We start from the raw sequence: 20,676 nt of genomic DNA, 5'->3' as shown, positions 1-20,676 counted from the left end.
GCATACATTTGACAGATCCATTCAGAGATCCAGGAGATCAAACATCCAATGTTAGTGGTTTACATCAGCTTCTCTTAGCTTTAGAAAATGTACGGGCATAAATATCGTCAGGTAGAGAGCACGAAGACAACGACGACGCTTACCGGTTCCAGTGTCCTCGAGAGAAACTTGAAAGTGCTGGTCGTACTGTATTGATGGATGGCAATTTATATAGCTAGGCCTATGCCTCAAACATGCATTTAGTACCTGTTGGCCTGCCTTTCCCCAACCACTTGCATAACTTGTCTTGCGACGGGATCTGCCAACCTTTGTACCAGAGACGAAAAATCGTGTTCACTCAAATTAGACATGGCGATGACCTATAGGTGTAACTTTAGTTTTACTACTTAGGCTACTAATAGAATTATATAGTACAGAGTGTAAATGGCATATTCGTCCAGCTACTTTGCCGCGCTTTGCCGAATTTGCATACGCCCCGCCCACGTATCACAAGTGTCTAACATGGCACCGCCCATTCGCGTGCTGCTCACGTGTCTATAACCTATATATATATATATATATATATATATATATATATGAGCTCGCCGAGTGTGACAAAATTATACGAGTGTGACAAAATTATACGGAAAGCCGTACGGACCTATATTATATAGCCTATATATCGATTATAGTTGCAAAATATATGACTTACTGTGATATATATGTTATTCATAATGTAAATAGGTTATGCATAACCTATATATATGAGGTGTACGAGTAAGTTATATATATTGCGGGATTTGCGGCATAACTAATATATATGAGGAGTTAAGGCCCGGTCACACTACAGCGATATTTTATCGAAATACGGTCCGATTTTTCCGATTTAAGGCCGAAGAGTGAGGTTTGTGGTAGTGAATGTAATGAATGCAGTAGAATATTCGAATACCTACTTCAAATCTGAGGGGTTCAAGAACTGACTACATTCTGAAGTGACGTCACATCGAAAAGCGATAAAAATCGGAAGAGAAATCGGATAGCTAACCGATAAAAGGAAACGGAGTCAATGTCAAAAGTTAGGAGAGGGCTATTCCACATCGGAATGGCTCAACAGATAGCAAATCAGGTCCTTTATCACTGTGGCTAGAAGACCCGAACGAAAAACTGTCTGTTTCGATTCCTCTGGGAAAATCGGATAGTATTCCGATAAAATATCGGTATAGTGTGACCGGGCCTTAATAATCAATATATTTGGTATATAATTTTGTCACACATGGCGCCTCATATGAGACCGTTGTCATAAATACGAAAGGCAATACCCCTCGATATCATTCTGCGTTTGCATTTACACACAACTAGATCTAGAAAATGCATCCATGATCCCAAGCTCAATGTGGGACGGAACCGTCACTGCTGAAAATAAAAGAGACCTGATTATTAAGCAAAGTCAAGAAATTGAATTGACCGCTTTGCTTTTTGACCGCTCTTTTTGAAAAGTAGTTTGATCGTCACTACTGTATAGAACGTGAATTGGTTAGTTTCATACCGATTACTTTTGATGGCAATTAAACTCTCCCCTAGATTTTTGTAACCAATTCATCTGTTACTGAATTTTCTAGTTTTGACTGATGACTGCAATAATGCAATGAGCGACAGTATTCATGGTATAGCATACAGCATGGGCCAAACTTATGCAAGCTAGGCCTAACAGTAACATTACGTTGAAGCAAGGTGAACCAGTTTACAGTGAAAATCAAAGCTTTCCTTATCACAGCTAAGTCAACAGGAATGCAATATTTCTAGACCATTATGTCGAATTCATTTCCCAGGGGCTCGGTGCGTGTTTCGAGATCTGGAAGTGATAGAAGCTATTATGGTAAGATAACTCAGTAAATAACACTCAGCCTAACAACAAGAGCCTAATGCAAGGGAATTGAACTAATATTAGGGCCTAAGGTTAGGCTAATTTAACTTTAACTGTTTGGTAGGTTACTGTACGTATGGTAATGCTATAATAAAGTTCGGCCAAATCAAACCGAACACAGGCTAAGTATCTAGCAGGTAATAAATATGATCAGCTATTGACCTCTAGCCGTAATTATATGCTTAATTGCTGAATAGGCTACACCCCAACTCTTGAATCTCACAGTCACACTCACTCTGTCAAAGATTATGACCGGAAGTCCCTATAGCGGCTATACTAATTACTATTGTATAGGCCTACGCCTAGTGAACAATGTGTTGTCGTTCTCAAAAAGCCCTGTATGTGTGAGTTGCAGGGTATTCAGAAATTGCTCAAGAGGAAGTAGGATGTAGGAATCTTGTAGTTGTAATGCTAGGACTATAGTAGGATAGAGAGGAGGCTCTTTGGTTGTCTTTGGAATAAATTTTCTGGAAGCCTGGTTATAGCTTTTAAGCACCATCCATTTTGTTTTATAATTAGCGGCGTATATTTCTGTTAATTATTACTGGAACACATCTTGTGGTCTAAATTTACCTTGCCTATGCCTTATTTATCCCACCTGTTTAAGCCTAAGTTATGTTGTAACCAAAAAAACATGCAGTTCATGAGAACTATCTGTTTTGCTAATATAGAAATACACAAAATGATATTTTCCTTATAGAATTTCAGAATTTTTTGACATAGATTCTGTCTTTTTATAAGGTGATATCCCATCAAAACAACCAGGCTTGCCACGTTTTCCTATATGGTCTGTCTGTCAAATTATTTCATCAAAAATTGTTCAGTCAATGTGATAATTTGTACAAAGATTTACCACACAAATTTTACTGATCTGGCAAATATTAGGTATGTTTATACACTTTGTTTCTCTCATAAATAGTCATTTTCTTTTCATTTCTTTTCTGTTTTGGATTATTGAATTTATTCAGAACACGATGACAGAGAGAGTGACCCCCAAGAGTGGAATAGAGACAGAGGACGAGGTGATAGGAGTCGAGGAAGAGGAAGAGGCAGGGGGAACAACAGAGATTACAGGCCAGATGCTGCAAGATGGCAACGAGGCAGGAGCAGTCGAGGTTCAAGAGGGAGATCGTCCAGGTCAAACTATCGTGCTCCTGGTCCCAGGTCAAGATTAGATGATGATGATGATGTGTCAATGGGTGGGGATGACAATGACAGACTGAAGGGACAGAAAAGATAGTAAGTTATTAATAATGAAGAATTTAAACACAAACCATTGAGCATAACAAGTGAAACATAGAATACTTCAGTATTCCCACAAATAAAGATTACATAGAGAGCTTTGTCCTGATCGGAGCCAAGGTTCTGAATTTACAACTCACTGACATGTTCGGGGAGGTACATTAAATTAATCAAAACTACATTTATAAAAGGTTTCCCAAAGGGAGTGAGGGTGGAATTGAAGAATGTAGCATGCATAGCCTCCTTTAATGAGCTTCCTCAGATCAGACTTTCAATGCGCATAGCTTGGAAATGAAATGAGCTTTGCGAAACGTTTTAACAGATTTTGAATGAGATTATCACACACAACAAATTTCCTGAATATGGGGCAAATTGGGTAGAGGACTTTTTTGTCAGGAAGATCAGGCATTTTTTTCATCCTTCCCCTCACAAGAAAGTCACCCAATATTCTATTGTTGACTGAACTTCTTTGTGTACTTTCTCATTAATTTTCAAAAAATGTCTATCATTGGAATACCGAATATGTGAAATGTGTGATACCCTCATCTTTGTGTATGCTACTTAGCTTGATACTATAGGCTGAGGAGCACCTGGATTCCTATTGCTTGTATGCTGCTTAGCTTGATACTATAGATTGAGGAGCACCTTGATTCCTGCTGTGTGTATGCTATTTAGCTTGATACTATAGGCTGAGGGGCACCTGGATTCCTACTGCGTGTATGCTACTTAGCTTGATACTATAGGCTGAGGGGCACCTGGATTCCTACTGCGTGTATGCTACTTAGCTTGATACTATAGGCTGTGGCGCACAAAAACTCCTACTGCGTGTATGCTGCTTAGCTTGATACTATAGATTGAGGAGCACCTTGATTCCTGCTGTGTGTATGCTACTTAGCTTGATACTATAGGCTGAGGAGCACCTGGATTCCTACTGCGTGTATGCTACTTAGCTTGATACTATAGGCTGAGGCGCACAAAAACTCCTACTGCATGTATGCTGCTTAGCTTGATACTATAGATTGAGGAGCACCTTGATTCCTGCTGAGTGTATGCAACTTAGCTAGATACTATAGGCTGAGGCGCACCTGGATTCCTGCTGCAAGAGCAGCTCCCTAAGTTCTTCATGATAGTTAATTAATGATTTAGATCCTGATACAATCAATTTCCATCTTGTTTCAGTAATCCGTATGGAAGGAAACCAAGAGGAGGAAGGAGGGGTTCAGGTGGAAGAGGCAGAAGCAGTTACAATAACAGGCAGCAATATCCCAGTAGTAGGAACCAAGATGGAGATGACACTATGGGTGGTAGCAATTCATCATGGTTTAAAGTGGTGGTAGGTTATAGATCTTGCAATTATTTTTTATCTATGATTTGGAAAAACACATATGTGTCCAAAATTTCTTCATTAGTTCCATTCATTGTTTGAGTGTTTTTGTTTGTCTGGCTTTTGGAAAAACATTAAAAAATAGAACCGACATATTTATGTAAAACTACATGTCAGTAGCATCTATTGTGGCAAGAGTTATCATGTAAGTTTGATGTTATTGTGCTTTCCTTCTCTTTCAGATACCATATGGTGCCAAACAAAGCAAGAGTTGGTTGCTTGAGTCCATCAAGAACCTCTGTCGTGTCCCATTCGTGCCCATAGATGTAAGCTCGCCTTAAACGCTAACGTGAACGAACGTTGATAAGTTGACAAGGGTTAAATGTACAATTGCTTTACTATTAAATATGAAGTTGTAGAAAGGTTTTTGTTGTTCATGCTCTGTGTACACACCCTCACAGTTACCCCTCTCCCAAATGCCTATATTAAGTGCTTAGTGCTTTTTTCTTTATTGAAAGGTGAGGAATGTTTGACATATCTACATCTTCACAGCAGTTTTACAGATTATGCCTTTGAGAATTATTCAGGATGATGCAATAAGTGCAAGTAAATAGTTGTTATTTTAATAATACACATGTTCATAACATTGAGCAAGATTTGTCTTGACACAGAAATTTTGATCTTCAATCTTCTTTTGTCTTTGCCATACTCTTCACCTTCCTCTTCCTTTCATTCATCAATTTTTCGTATTCACAGTATCACCAGGAAAACAATTCGTCCGTGTTTCACGTTAATGATGTGGAAGCCAGTAAAGGTCTTAGTGATGTCAGTAAAAGAATAACCACTCCCTCTAATCACAAGGTACCTTTCCAAAAAATTGTATTTAATTTAACCATCGATTGCATGTACTTTTGTAAAATCATATCAGCCTTTGGGATCTAACATTGTCCTTGTTAAACTGGGTGCTTTCCCTGGTCTGCCTTTTTGCTTTTCAACTCACAGGCTTTTGTTTTAAAATTTGTAGGTTCCCAGATTGAAGTGCTAGTGCATGGTTAATAGGATATGGAAATTTGAATTCTTCCAAAGGTAAATGTTGTATCCTGTAAGCAGAAGCAATATGAAATTTGATAAAGTTACCATATCTCACTGGTATGTATTGCTTTAATTTGTGGGATTGGCTGAGTATGTTTTCAACAAAATAAGTAAAACCCCTGTACTCATAGAACTGCTGGGTGTATTACTGTCCACAGAATATTCATGTTTCCGTTTATAGCATAGCAAAATGTTACATGAGATGTCTGCAATGCTATAGAAATGGAAACATGCATTCTGAAATCATTACACAAATGAAAATATGCATAAATGAATTTGCATACAGAAGCTTAGTACATTGAATAAATTTATTTAAACAAAATTCACAGTTACCCCAAATGCTATGGGAAAATTTAAGTGTACATCACTACCTGCATTTACTAGGTTTTGTGTTCGTGGTACTCGGGGAGGGGGTGGGGGGGGGACAGGAGGTCTATAAATGGCCTTACTAGACTTGTTGGTTGTAATTGAAACATTCAAATCGTTTGTGAAGTAAGTAATCTATAATTACTCCTTGTTTTAATCTTGTTTCTTCGTCAGGTAATTATTATTGTCAGGCCCAGCGGTCCTCCTCGAGGGAGCATCTCTGCTCCTCTCAGCGAGAGCGACATTCAGACGCTGACAGAAGTCATGAGCAAGAGGTATGACCCTTCCTCAAAGTTTCTGGACCTCTCGGATATCTACAATGATACAGGTAAGGTTCAGGTCAAGTTATCCAAGCAGCTGGTGTGTGTTTCATCATCATAAAAAGCCGTCAGTGCGCTTTTCATGAAATGTAACTTAATGGAAACAGGTTTTCCTCAAATGGAGTAACAGTCAATCAATTTGATAAGAAGAGCTGGATTTTAGGAGCTGAAGCTTGTCTTCCACTTTTAATTTATATAAAGGGACATATTGAAGAAAATAGTTCACCAATATTAAAGATAACATCGTGAAAACCAGAGAAAGATGAATTAATACGACCGTCATTAAATATTTGATTGATTATAATATATCAACCCAACACTTTGTTTTATCTTTCCATGTATTTCTTATACCAATATTTCTTTCATCCTATTTGTCAGCAGCTGTGTAAATGTATTGCGCCGAACCCATCTAACATTATTCTCCCTTTTCTGTTTCTTTCATAAGATTTGAAAGCTAAATCCATCAAAGTTTTGCTCAATCAGCCCACACCATTGAAAGCTGTACTTGATATTATAGCTCAACACATTCCAGAGGTAAGATGGAAGACTTCTCTTTCTTTACGTAACCATAATGGAAAACACAGTTCCTCTAATAGATATGTATTCACCATTGTCATCTCTGAATTCTAAAAGGAGGACATGCATCTTTTAGGGTAACGTAGTAACTCCAACATGATCTTTTCTCTAATAAATGCTATTTATTTGGTAAACTGATTTTCTAGAAGTGAAAGCAAAATATCTCTAGCACTTTCGAAGACTACATCTTTTTATAGTGACTTCTCTCCTAAACATCAATTGCAGACACTTTTTTTTTGTGTAGTTAAAATTCATCCTGTTACAAAACAGCCCTGCCTCGATTTTACAGTGATGTAACAAATTCCAGTTTAAACTTTAAAAGTCAATAAAATCAGGGAATAATGTAGTGTTCAAATTTTGATGTTTTGAAGGCTCTGAAATGTTGTCTCCTACAGTTGCCATGGTTCCTGCTTACAAAATCTGCTATACGTCTTTGGATTTGTACAGCAACTTGCCCACTTTGCATAGCATTTGGCTCTGCTATACCCGACGAATCATTCCCTGAAAAGTACAAGAACTGCTTCTGCCAATGCTGAGATCTTAAGTGAAATGCAGTAATTTATTGCTTCGTTCTATCATTTATCAATCATTTCATATTTATAATGTTTTTCTCCTACAGACCGTTGGACTGAATTTGTCGTCTAACAGGATATACAGCCTCGTCCACTTTACAAAACTATCAACTATGGCACCTAATGTCACAAATTTGAACCTGTCCAGCAATTTGGTAAGTACGACTCTCTCGTAATCTACATATAGTAATGGACTATAAAAGACAAATTCTGTGCTACTTAGGCAAGTTTATATCAGGCAGATGATGGAGTTTTGTTCATATTTTCATAAGGAAGGTTGGTAAAGAAAGGAACCTTTTCAATGTTTTTTACTCAAATGGACATGACTATAGCAAAGTTTTCAAAGATCAATTTGGTAATAAGTAAAAAAAAAAAAACGATGCAAATTGATGATCACATACTTTGAGGGAATTCATTTCTCCAAATTCTTTTCAAAGCTGAAGCACATCAACGAACTGCAGAAGATTAAGGACCTAAAATTACAAGAACTTATTCTGGACGCGAATCCATTGTGTGACTCATTCAGCGACCAAGCGAAATATGTACGGTACGTACCTGACAATGTCAAAGTATCGCCAAGGCAAAGCTGAATGTTTGCGTTCTAAGTTTGTTCAGCATGTATGAACTTTTCTTCTGGACATATTACTGACAAATATTCGACATAGTTTGTGAGAGATCGTACGTAAATGCATCTGTGTACAGGCTAAGGGTTGGATGCACAAGTGCCTATTTATTCATTAGTTGCCGCTGTCATTGAGCAGATTGTGAGACCTGAAAAGACTAAACAGCCTTCGTAATTGCTAATCGTACTACATCTACTCGCGACCCCACCGCTCTCCCACATTTTGAGATTGAAACTGTTTTTGTGTTTTGTCTCTCCTGATCACCAATACTGCATATCCATGGGTATATATAATAGCTCTTTATCTTCAAGAAACAGATCACATTAATTGTGTCACAGATTGACTTATGTCTCTAGGTACTAAACCCATCTATCCTGTTATACCCAGTGTTTTGTGTTCCTACACTGAAATCTGTAACCCACCGATGAATCGGTGTTTGCCTCCGGTCGGAGGGAGAGTTGAGAGAGACTACACAGTGTCAAATGGCACTGACGATGATGTATCTGGTTTGCCGATGACGGGTAAGATCCTCAGAGAGGACAACCTAGGACAGGCACAGATCTCTGATGACATGATCCTGGTCAGGTGGAAATGAACTTTGACCTGCCCATTGTTGGCCAGGAATGAGCATCCTTTGAAGAGGAAAACAAACAAGAAAATCAGAGTCTTTTATATGACATCGGTGACAAATGATATGGAGGCGAGATCACCATGCACTCATGGACAACTGATTGGAGAGATTGGTGGATGCTTGGAAAAGGTGACCAGTGGAATCTCACTGGATCTTTCCTTTCGGCATTCAGTCATGTTTTGTGTTGAAATGGGTCAAAGATGTATTTAACAAACCACCTTGTAGTAGTGAGTAGCTGTTCTGAGCTTTCTTGCTTTACTCAGTCATTGATAGGTTACTAATGTCTTGTGGATAGAATGAATTCCTCTTGGAAGGAAATCCATCCACTTTGAGTTGATTGAGCAGGGAAGACTTCAAGAAGTAGTTACATGGTCTTTCATACAAGATGCAACTTTTTTGTACCAGAGTTGTCAGGATTGTCAACAAGTTATTTATAGTTAGTCAAATGTCTTAAACGAAATATATACAGTTACCCATGGATGTGCAGTAGAGGTTGGACGTGGAATAAAGCCAAACAACCACTTATTCCGATTGCATGACATGCTTGTCGTAAACTTGGACACTTACTGAACGTTGGCGGTTTCCATATAGAGCACAGGGCCTGATGGGATCCCTGAAACACCAATCATTTTCACAACAGATATTTCAAGGCCAGTGAACATTAGTGTCACTCCTGGACCCCTCCTCCCTCCCCTTCCAATCTAAACCCTGTGTCAGGGCCCCCGAAAGATTTTAAGTGCTGTAGAATCACAGGTTATGCCGTAACATGAAATGTAATATTTGCACATCTGCCTTGGATTTTAACCGCGTAGTAGCCACATACGATGTTCACAGGCAGTTACATATATAATGTCCCTTGCCAAAGTTGCATAAGTTGTTCAAATGAATCTTAACAGCTTTTGGTGTTTTATTCTGCTGCATAGGGACTTATTTCAAAGAAAGACTTCCTCTGCCCATCCATCTAGAAGGAAATTTACAGTTTCAAAGATGTCATTATTTGCTTGGAAGCCAGATTAAATTATGTTAGAGCATTTGAGAGGAATAAAAGTTGTTTCAGTTTGACGAATAACATCCATGACATAAAGAGTTAAACCTTTCTTCCTCCGAGTAAGTAAGATTAGAAAAGATGCTCCAATGTACCACTGATCTACCATCTCCTTCTCTAAGGTGAGTAAAGATATCAGTGACTTCATCAACTGTCTTAAACATTAGACCAGGGAGAGCCAGGCTGCTTTTAAGTAATTGTCGTGCAGCTTGTCTCTCCTCAGAAGACATAGAAATTCATTTGGTCAGTTGGTGGTCACCCGAATTGATAATGTTGGTTGTTCATTAGAACAGATGTTACTCAGAGAAATGTCTGCTTGAGTTATTTAATTATGTTGAGTTATGTTAATTATGTAACATAGTTTATCATCAAACAGCATCAAAGGTAATCTTGGTTGTCCAATGAGATATTTATTCTTTAGGATCATTGGGTAACCCAGCACTGTAAGCTGCAAAAACAGAATCCAATTGACAGCATAAAGGGAGGCATAAATAATCATCGATAAAATTTACAGTCATCTCAATTTCAATGTGTCACTTTTAAATATTGGAAACGATGTTAAAGGTAAAAGTTTTGAATGTAAACAAAATATCGTTGAAGGAAAATCTTGTTATTAAAGCATTGAAATTCTATATATGCAGATGTAAGAAGAGTGCTCTTTCCAGGATGACATTAATGGAAGACTTTGTCTTTGGGACAAAATTGCAGTCCATTTTCGTCGACTATTGTCGGACATCAATGTTATCTGAACGCTGCTTTCCCTGATGGATGCTAAGTGCAGGCTTTGCCAGTCAATAAAAGTTTCATAATTTTTCTACTTTGAATGTTTTTCTTCATTGAATGTGACATTTGAAGCAAAATGTGGCGGGGAGCAACCATCATAATGTTAGGTAAAGGGCATTTAGTATGTAAGTTTCCTGATAACGTTAATTCATCAGTTAAGAATGGAACGCCTGAACTGACAAGACTAGCCAACATTCCACATGTCAACAAGGAAACTGACAGGTTCTTCTTTGGTTTCAATTGCATTTCCTAGTTCTGTCCGAGGAATCTTTCGAGATGTCATCAAACTGGTAAGCATCAGACGTTTCCCTCTCAATCATAATATTTCTTTTCCCCATCTTATGCAACAGATGTAGGTACCTAGCAACATATATAGATACCTAGCAACATATATATATAGATACAACATACAGATACCTAGCAACATATATATATACTTAGCAACATATATAGCAACAGATACCTAGCAACATATATAGATACCTAGCAACATACAAATACCTAGCAACATACAGATACCTAGCAATATATATATATATATACTTAGCAACATATATAGATACCTAGCAACATATATAGATACCTAGCAACATATGTATAGATACCTAGCAACATACAAATACCTAGCAACATACAGATACCTAGCAATATATATATATATACTTAGCAACATATATAGATACCTAGCAACATATATAGATACCTAGCAACGTATATATATATATATATATATATATATATATATATATATATATATATATATATATATATATATATATACTTAGCAACATATATGTAGATACATAGCAACATATATATACTTGGCAACATATATGTAGATACATAGCAACATATAAAGATACCAGCAACATATACAGATACCTAGCAACGTATATATTTACTTAGCAACATTTATATAGATACCTAGCAACATACATGTAGATACCTATCAACATATAAAGATACCTAGTCTTATCTTTCATTAATGCTGACTGTATTGGTATTAAGAGGATATGAAAAGTGGCTAAAGGAGAAAGACAATCCTGGTCTATTTTTTTGTGAGGGTTCTTTTGGCTTTTGTCTCCTGTGTTTACCGTGGAACTGCAGGTATATTATAACTTCACGTTTGTTTGTAGTAACTGATTAACATTTCTGCCGGATGATATGTGAATATCTTGTCTGGTGGAAGTCAGTCACACTTATTGATCTCTTGATGTTCTTTTGTTTGAAGGATGGTCATGACCTTTCACCTCAGATTGGCTTTGACGTGCCAACTACGTCACTTCCCAGTGTGGGACCAAGTTTCTTTCCAGGACAGGAGGTTAAGACCAATATACTGCAGTTTTTACAGGGGTGAGAAAACTCAATTTTTTTCTTTATATCTGCTCTTTGATGAATTTTGGAAGCTATTTTTAATAGTAAACACCCTGAAGAAGAATTGGAAATATTGGAAATTTTCCCAATTTACTTCTCACATGTTATTAATACTGATATAAAAAATGTCTTGGTGGTGAATGTTGACTGTCAAATGGAATCATATAGAAGATGCTAATTAATCTTGCATTTTGAGAAATACACCCAAGGTTTGGTAAATTGTCTATAAACTGCTTTAAACATGAATGTCAAGAATATTGATTTATTAGAGTATAACATTGACTTTTATGGATATTGATGAACAATATGTAAAGTTTTGTCATGTTTTTTTTTTGTTTTTTTTTACAAATAAGACAGGATTAGATTGGTTCATGGCAATTAGTTATTCAGTGTTTGATCAGAGGTCTTTGTAAGAGAACAGAGGAAAGAACAGATTGACTGATGCCCCCCACCCCCCCCCCCTCGATTTACAGTGCCTTCACTCTGATTTGGATGTTGTGTCTTCACCAACATTGCTGGTTATCTGGATTTATCCTATAAGCTTCCATGTTCAATGAAACAGTAAATATATGTCTTGCTATATAAAAAAAATAATAATATATATAAATTAATATATGGTGTTTTTCTTCAATGTTACAGCTACTACACTGCATTTGATGCTCAGGACAGGAGCAAATTGATAGATATATACCATGATCAAGTGAGTTTATAAGTTAACATTTTGTTGTAAATGAAGAGGGCGGGGGGGGGGGGTCTTGTCAGGTAGTCACAAAATATCCACATGGATTTATATACAATGCAGGTTCCAGCAAGAATTATGAATAATTTATCAGTGGAAATCAAAACCATTTGCTGCCTTTGAATAAAATGCAAATTGATTTTGTTATTTAAGTTATCCCTTAGAGTCCTTAGTTGTTCACATGAGATGAAATTAACCAGTGTATATTTCTTTTCCTTTTTCTTTTCTAACCAAAGGCCAAATTTTCCCTGTCACTACCCTTTGATTATGGACATGGTAGTAGCTGGTACAAACAACTTGCTCATCATTTTGCACAGAGCAGGAACTTCAAGAAAGGACAAGATGACTGTGAGTGGTTCTGGCTATTCTCTTGGTTTTACTTTTAGTCACCGGTTTAACTATGACTTCTTGTTATTACTGTGTCTTGTATCAGTTGTTAAACCTTTTCACCATTTTGTGATTTTATTCATTGACTATTTTCCAATAGCTTGGGGGTGGGGGGGGGAGAAAGATCCCTAGCGTGTAAATGAGGTACAAAAAAAGTAGTAAAGAACATTATCTGGTAGTGTCACCCTTCTCAAACACTAGTTTAGTGTCAATACTTGTACAATGATTGCGCACTTCTGAGGTATTAAACATATATGCGTGTGCAACAAACAACAACAAATGCAACAAAATTCAAACGGCACCTTTCCTCCAATGATGATGTACCAGAGAGGTGTTGATTTATAAGAAGAGCATGTTTCAGTTGAGTTTTTATAGTTTATAAAACAATGGATAGATGTTTTAGGCCGCCACTGAGGAGCCCACATCGCCATCAATTTAGCCTAAAAGGAGCATTCCAGTTACTAAAGCATATTTTAAAAGTGAATAATATCTTAAAAACAGGAATAGTTAAAGAAGCACAAGAAAGTTGTTTTAATATATTTTTTTTTTAAACCATTTTTGGGGGGGGGGGGGCTGTGACCTGTCAAAATGACCATTCTGCTCAAAGACACACTAGAACCATGTACCATTACTTTAACTTCACTCCCTCAATTATGAGTAAATCCTATTTTTATTGGTTTTTTTAGACAAGAAAGACAAGAGTCTCAAGCTGATCAAGCAGGGTCGACTCGCAGTGGCCGCATGTTTGAGTGAACTGCCTCAGACGCAGCACGACCTCAATTCTTTTGTCGTGGATGTGTCTTTAGTCCAGGTAAATAAAATTGTCAGTAATGTTAAAAAGTAAATATAGGCAGAATTACCTGGGAAATTTAATGATAAGTTGCAAATACAGGTAGTTTTGATCGCTGGTCGACTTTAGCTCCTTTCATGTTATATTCTGCTTTCAAATATGATTAATGGTCAGAAAGCTCCTGTAATATGATGTCAGCCTAAATATACTCCCCTTTGAACCTTATTGCACGGTTACTTGACTGCTTAGATTAATTCTTATAACTCTGTCGAAGAATAGACTGTTAGTGTCTTCTATACTATAAGGCATCAGCAACATTACTCCAAGAATGTTTTTGTACACATGTACTACTTTATTGCTCAGTTTTCATGGTTCATGGTCTGTTTGCTTACAAAGGTAGCCCAGTCGCTCTGAGTAGAATTTGATTTTCTTAATTTCTTATTCCTCCAAAAGTAAAAGCAAATATTGAAATGTACCATGCTTCGCTTCTGTCCTTTGTTTTGTTTCTTTATTGTGCAATTTGCTTTAAATATGATGGCAGACCAAACTGACATATTTAGCAAAAAATCTGAACATTCACAAGTTTTTAAAAAATGTGGAATCAGTGTAGGTGAGAAGACATGACATGAGCTATGGAACAAATTGATTTAATTCTCATCAATATTACCATAAAATGAATATCTAATATCTTTTAAGCCAAATTAATGACAGTGATGTCATCTTTGATGCTGATCTTTTCCTTCTGGTTTATTTTACAGCCGCCCCTGGTGCATTTTACAGTTGGCGGTGTCCTACAAGAAAGTGAGTCGTAAAATGCCATTCTCCTTTAACATTTAAATTTTTACAGTATTCCTTCTTGTAAAGATCATTCACTAAGTTTAATCCTGTTCTTGTCAATAATTTAACAGCACTTTAAAGTCAAGTATTGTTTTATATTTGTCTTTGTATTACAGAAGAGAGGAGCAAGACTGTTATTGCTTTCAGTAGAGCATTTATTGTATGTGCAGGCCAGACAGGTTTGGTTGTACTAAATGACCACCTTACTTACAGGCAACCTTCAGAACAACAAAAGAAGGTATGTATGTGTGGATTACAAGAATAATCATGAGGGGGGGGGGGGAGGTGGAGTAGAGAAGTTATTGATGGCAATAGAGCATTTATTGTATGTGCAGGACAGACAGGTTTGGTTGTACTAAATGACCACCTTACTTACAGGCAACCTTCAGAACAACAAAGGAAGGTAAGTATATGAGGATTACAGGACACAACCATGGGAGAGGGGGGTGGGGGGGGCTGGAGTAGGGAAGTTATTGATGGCAATTTTTTGTAATCCAATTTTATGATTTATTGACATTATTGGTGTCCCTGTTTATATACAGAACCATGAAAAATGTTGATTCTTGAATTTAAATAACTTTAAATGTTTGGGTGATCACTTATAATAAAAATTGAGCTAGTATTATAATAGTTAGTTATTCCTCTTAAGAGAAGTGTGTGCGTCTAAGTCAAATGCATTTGCTCTTCCTTCCTATTGTAAGGTAAGTCTTCATGGCTTGTTTTGTCGACATGATGTGAAACAGAGTAAAATCATTCATTGTAACAGTGTGTCATTTGGTATCTCTAATCAGGTGATGTCTCCTCCAAATAATATATCATTGACCTTTAATATTTTCTCTCTTTTTTTGTTTTGTTTGGTCATGCAGGCATTCAATAATCCAGCTCCTACTCCCACCCATAGCCCAGTCAGTGCTGCTGCCCCCGGCCCGTCTCCGGTGGTTTCGCCAGTTGCCCCGGCAGTACCTGATACCACCGTCAAGCAGCAGATGGTTCAACAATTTATCAAGGATTCTGGAATGAATTCTTCATTCTCTGAAAGGTGACCGGCTCTTTACGATTCAGCCCGATTTGCCTACAGTAGATCACAGAAGATATGATTTTAAGTTCAAAGCTATGCCCATCAGTTATTCGCTATTGCAAAATAAAAGAAGAAGTAGTAAAGAATAAAGAAGGAATTAGTTACTATCATTTTTCTTGTTTAGTTTCCATTCTGTTTGGCAAAGGAATAAACAGAGTAGCAATTTCTTTGAGACCATTTTATGCAAAAATTGAGTGGATGTACAGTATAAAGCACATATTTTCCAGAGCTGTCACAAGTCTTAGCAATGAACAAATATTAAATTTGTCTTTTTTCAGGTGCTTGGAGGAAAACGGCTGGGATTACCCAACAGCAGGAGCTGTATTTATTAACCTCAAGGTATGTAGTACATAAACTGTCAATTTTTTTAAATTTTTCTTTTCACTAAAATTTCAGAAACCGGGAATGGATTATCAACAGTATTTGGCTTCAAATTTTAACATGATAAAATTTCAAAAAATTCGCAAAACTACCCTGGAAGATTTGGATTTACAAATGATATTCAGCCATCAGAAGGTGTCAAACTCAGACCATTAAAATATTTCTTATTATGGAAAAGTATTTTTTTGGAGGGAGGCAGTCAACTGTGAGCATGAGTGACCATAATTTATACTTTTTAGCATATTTGGGTTCTGATACTTTACAGATTTCTTATATTCAAGGAAAGCTTGAACTTCAGCTTCAATTTGAACTTCATTTTCGATTTTATTTTGTTTAATTCTCCCCCCTCCCCCCCCCCCCCTGTTCTCAGTAGGATAATGAGAGCTCAGGTTTGGCCTCCAGTATAATTATATTAAAGTTGCCAGGGATTCATCACAATTGCCAATCACCATTTTTTTATTAACAAATCCAATGTGTGACGTTCTCATCTGCTAAATCCATTTCTGTCTTTTATATTGTTAGAATGAGGGCAAGATACCACCAGAAGCATTTGTACAGCAGTCGTAACGACACCCTGCATCTTGTTTTATAAGAAAGCCCAAAGGGAAGAGCAAACAGTCATGTCTATACTCGGTGATCGTGAAGGATGGATTCACATGTAATGATTGATGCCTTGAACTCTACAGCCAGCCCAATACATAGATGACCCGGGCAGTCAACAAACGGTTAGAGGTACCTCCAGTATGGCAGTACAACCTGGTCTCATCAAATCAGTTTATACGATGTTAAAATATTATCAAATCCCGGGCGTATCGGTCAGTGTTGGATGTGTCTACATACAGTCGGAGCATTGCTGTTAGTATTTGCCACTGTGAAACAAACATGTATGAAACGGTTACAATAGTTCTTCTCTCTGTTTCGTGTGACATTACTCATGCCAGAGGTCCCAGGCATTATAGTCTGTACCAATCAGACATTAAGTTTTTACTGTGGGTTACATGGCTTTAGTGATTGTAAACATTCATTGTGTTGGATTAGACAGTAAACAACACACTAAAGCTCATAGCTGCTAGTAGCACCGGTATCAATTGCTACGATGGGTGCACATTGATGAAGAGGTTTTCAAAATACTGCACCAGCTAAAAGAATTTTAAAGTCTAAAACTGACATTACAGATTGAGAATCTGACACTCTGTAGTACCGTTGTAATGTTACACATCTAAAGCACATATATTGGAAAGTCGAGCTTTGAGGCAATATGTAGAGCCTACTCGCCTTATATGAACAATTAATAGGCGTCTCATGTACCTCGTTTGCTTTGATACAATGGACGGTGTTATAAAATAGTGACTTTATTGCAATAGAAGTGCAGGTGGGTGGTAACCTAGACAATGTCTTTTATATTTCACTCACACATACATGCACACCCGTACACACACACACAAACAAAGGTTAGCAAATGATAGCAATGGGCTGGGCATTCTTTAGTGTATACATTTGTACTGTGCTTTCAGTCAAGTGGATTAAAAGTTATAAGCAAATTGTTTAATTATCACTTTTGTGTCCATAAAATTAAGCATCAGTACAATATCAATTTATTAAGGGGTTATTCCCTAAGTGAGTGATTCAACTTCTTCTTTTTGTGGTGTGTTTGTGTGGCATTATTGGTGTCCCTGTTTTAACACAGAACCCACAAAATTCTTGAACTACAAGTTTTATCCTTTATAAAAATTGAGCTAGTTTAAAAACAGTTTGTAAATTTAAGTGAAGTGTACGTTCAAGTCGAACGTATCTGCTTTCGTCTAGTATTGAAATTATTTGCTAGTAAAGAGAGCCTGAAATTTTCATCATTCACACAGTTTAGCAAGACCATAAAAAAATGTGATTACTTGGATCCCTTATGTCTGGAGTGGTTCTCATGTACTTTTCAATATTGCTACTTACTTTCATAAGGATAATTAACATGTGGATATCCTATCTTTGATATTCATGTTTAGTTGTTGCTAGTATGATTGAGTTTGTGTGAATGTAGCCACTCCCCACATGTGTCGAGGGAAATGACCAAGGCAAGGAAAGAAAACAATATGGTAAATTCATTACGTTTTGAAACTTGTTTGGCTGATGTCAGTGGCGTAGGAAGGTACTTTTGAGTGGGGGGGCTGAAGACTGATGGCCGGCCTGGGGAGGGGTCTAAGGGGAGGGGGTATCCCCCTCCCCTTTGAAATTTTTTGCATTTCCAGGTGGCCTCAGATGCAATTTGGTGCAATATAGCACACTTCAACACCCACTCCATTTTGTAAACTTAATTTTGTATTTTCACCTGGCCTTAGATGCAATTTGGTGCTCCAAATGAGATTTTTTTCTCATTTGGAAATGAAAAAGGGGTTTTCTGACTTGCGGAGCGGGGGGGGGCGGAATGATACTTCCGCCCCTCCACATTTTTCACTGGGGGGGCTAGCACCCCCCCAGCCCCCCCGGTTCCTACGCCCTTGGCTGATGTTAAGGTTGAGTTAAATAGTTCATAATCTTTCTTAAGTTATGAAATCAAACCAAAGATAGAAACATGGTTTCTTGAATATGGGAGTTGAAAAGAAGATAGTTTTTCCATATATTCTTCAGAAATTTTACTCCCTCATATTGAAAGTACTGTGAGTATAATTAAAAAACAAAAGGGGCTTTAAACTTTAAAATGTCATGACTGTCAAACAATTCACAGAAGTCTAATTGAATTCTCTTTAAATTTTGGATGTAATATTTTATTTTTAAACTTCTGCCCAGATCAATGTAACCTTTAAAAGTCAACAATACTATAACCCTAATAACAAGTTACTAGCTAATGGTAGCAGTTAGAATCACTCCTTAAAGTAGCCTTTCTTTGTGTATGCTTCTGTACTGCATTACTTATAGAAGAGTGGTGAATAGTAAAAAAAAATCATTAAATAGTTTTAATCTTTCTGGTGCTCAGTGGTTTAATCTGTTTTGGTTGGAAGAAATCACAGTAGCACTTAATTCCTGACATCAGAGCCTTTTATGTATATATTTGTAATACTGGGGTTCACTTGTTTAGGATTTATTCTATCAAAATTCAGTTAGCATTTTTCATTGTCCATTCTGGTCACCAAGAACACATAGTCCTCGAGAGAATGTGACAGATATCCCGCCAAATGTTTGGTGGTTCACGATTAATTAAACGCCTTAAAAGTTTTCGGGTAGAGTTGAATTCATTAAGCCTTTACATGTGACATTTGATCATATTTTAATCAGGTCACTATCTTAAAAAGATGGGACCTGAGCAGTGATGGTTGGAGGTTGTCAGTAACCATGGATTGTCATATATGGTAGGGCAACATAGAATGAAAACAAACTTCAAACAATCAAGAACAATCCTGGAAGCGTGTTAATGCTCGTTAAAGAAAGTCCAGGAGGCAGGTACACTTTTCTGTTGTATTGCGGAAGTTGATATTTTTAGATCTTTTATCAACATTTTGTGACCATTCTTTTTTTTCAACTTTGTCACTATTATTATTATGATTTTTTTTAATTATAAATGTGAAATAAATTTGAATGCATTTTACACCTTATTTTTGCACTTTGCTTTTTTATAGATTTCTGTTTGTTTGTATCTAAGCGGATCAATGGTTGCTGCATTAAGTACAGGAAATGAATGCTACTATTTAGGAGGGAGGGATCACATGACTTTGTTTTGTTTATGCGTAAAAATATTTCCTGTCTATAGCCTTAAATGACTGGTCTCAAGTTTATTGAATACAACCTTAGCTTGAATAAAGCTGGTTGGGTTCGGTAAAAATTTCTGGCAAGTAGTAGAAAATAATACAAAATCCACAGCTGTGATTGGCATTGCTATGGCGTGATGGCCAATTGGCTAATGCGTCGGACTCGTGATCCAAGGATTGCTGGTTCGATTCCTGCCTAGTTCATTACTAGTGTCCTTGGGCAAGATGCTTTATCTCACTTGCCTCTCTCCACCCAGGGGTTAAATGGGTACCTGTGAGGTAACTTGTCATTGGGCGCAGTATATAAACTGCTGCCGACTGGAAGGATTGTCTCTGGGACAGGTTATCATTGACCAGGGGTAATATAACGTCTGTAAAGCGCTTTGAGACCTATCGCTGGTATAAAGGGCTATATAAAGAGCAAATATTATTATATTATTAAGTGTCAAGGGTTTTTCTACGAAAGCTTACATGAAATCCTAAACAGCTTGTATCTTGGACTTCTGCTCTTTATTTAGGGGGTGTATCAAAGATTTTAGGGGATTCTGCTAACCCCCCTCCAGAAAAAAATTTTAGATTTGAAATAGTTCATTCTTAGACTGTAAGTTAGGTCTCTATGCAAAGTTGTGTTAATAACTGCTCTATAGCTTTTGTGTAGGGTTGAAAAGAGGTGGATTTGTGCATTCCCTGATCCATGCCTAATGATAATTTAAGAAGTCCCCCCTAGGGGGAAAAAATCAGCTTTTATTTAGAACTTATTTAATTTCGATCAGAAAGATCTGAAAGTTGCTTAGGATGGAAGAGTAGCTCTTGAAGGCTAATTCACTAGTATTCACTCTGGTTCAAATTATCCTTATAATTAATACCACAAAATTTTCG

At 37.1% G+C, this 20,676-nt stretch overlaps 1 protein-coding gene across 1 annotated transcript; it reads left to right on the top strand.

Annotated features, from left to right (window-relative positions):
* Positions 1 to 1,386: 1,386 nt before the first annotated feature.
* LOC139971498 (nuclear RNA export factor 1-like) lies at positions 1,387 to 19,637 on the top strand. The gene is made up of 19 exons (XM_071978039.1): positions 1,387 to 1,855; positions 2,872 to 3,142; positions 4,325 to 4,478; positions 4,712 to 4,795; positions 5,226 to 5,330; positions 6,102 to 6,255; positions 6,693 to 6,781; positions 7,443 to 7,550; positions 7,833 to 7,942; positions 10,731 to 10,767; positions 11,709 to 11,830; positions 12,491 to 12,551; positions 12,827 to 12,938; positions 13,664 to 13,788; positions 14,526 to 14,568; positions 14,721 to 14,842; positions 15,471 to 15,643; positions 15,961 to 16,021; positions 16,586 to 19,637. Exons 1-19 carry the CDS (start codon positions 1,789 to 1,791, stop codon positions 16,628 to 16,630), a joined length of 2,043 nt encoding a protein of 680 aa, XP_071834140.1. The 5' UTR covers positions 1,387 to 1,788; the 3' UTR covers positions 16,631 to 19,637.
* The last annotated feature ends 1,039 nt before the right edge of the window (positions 19,638 to 20,676 follow it).

The sequence above is a fragment of the Apostichopus japonicus genome, chromosome 8 (genome assembly GCF_037975245.1).
Source record: "Apostichopus japonicus isolate 1M-3 chromosome 8, ASM3797524v1, whole genome shotgun sequence".
Taxonomy (NCBI): Eukaryota; Metazoa; Echinodermata; class Holothuroidea; order Aspidochirotida; family Stichopodidae; genus Apostichopus; species Apostichopus japonicus.
Note: the sequence above shows the minus strand (reverse complement) of the source record. Positions and strands in the feature narration are given on the sequence as shown.

Coding starts and splice junctions, on each gene's coding strand:
- LOC139971498 (XM_071978039.1), top strand. CDS start 1,789: ATGTCGAATTCATTTCCCAGGGGCTCGGTGCGTGTTTCGAGATCTGGA. Junction 3,143..4,324: donor CTGAAGGGACAGAAAAGATA/GTAAGTTATTAA, acceptor ATCTTGTTTCAG/TAATCCGTATGGAAGGAAAC. Junction 4,479..4,711: donor CATCATGGTTTAAAGTGGTG/GTAGGTTATAGA, acceptor CTTCTCTTTCAG/ATACCATATGGTGCCAAACA.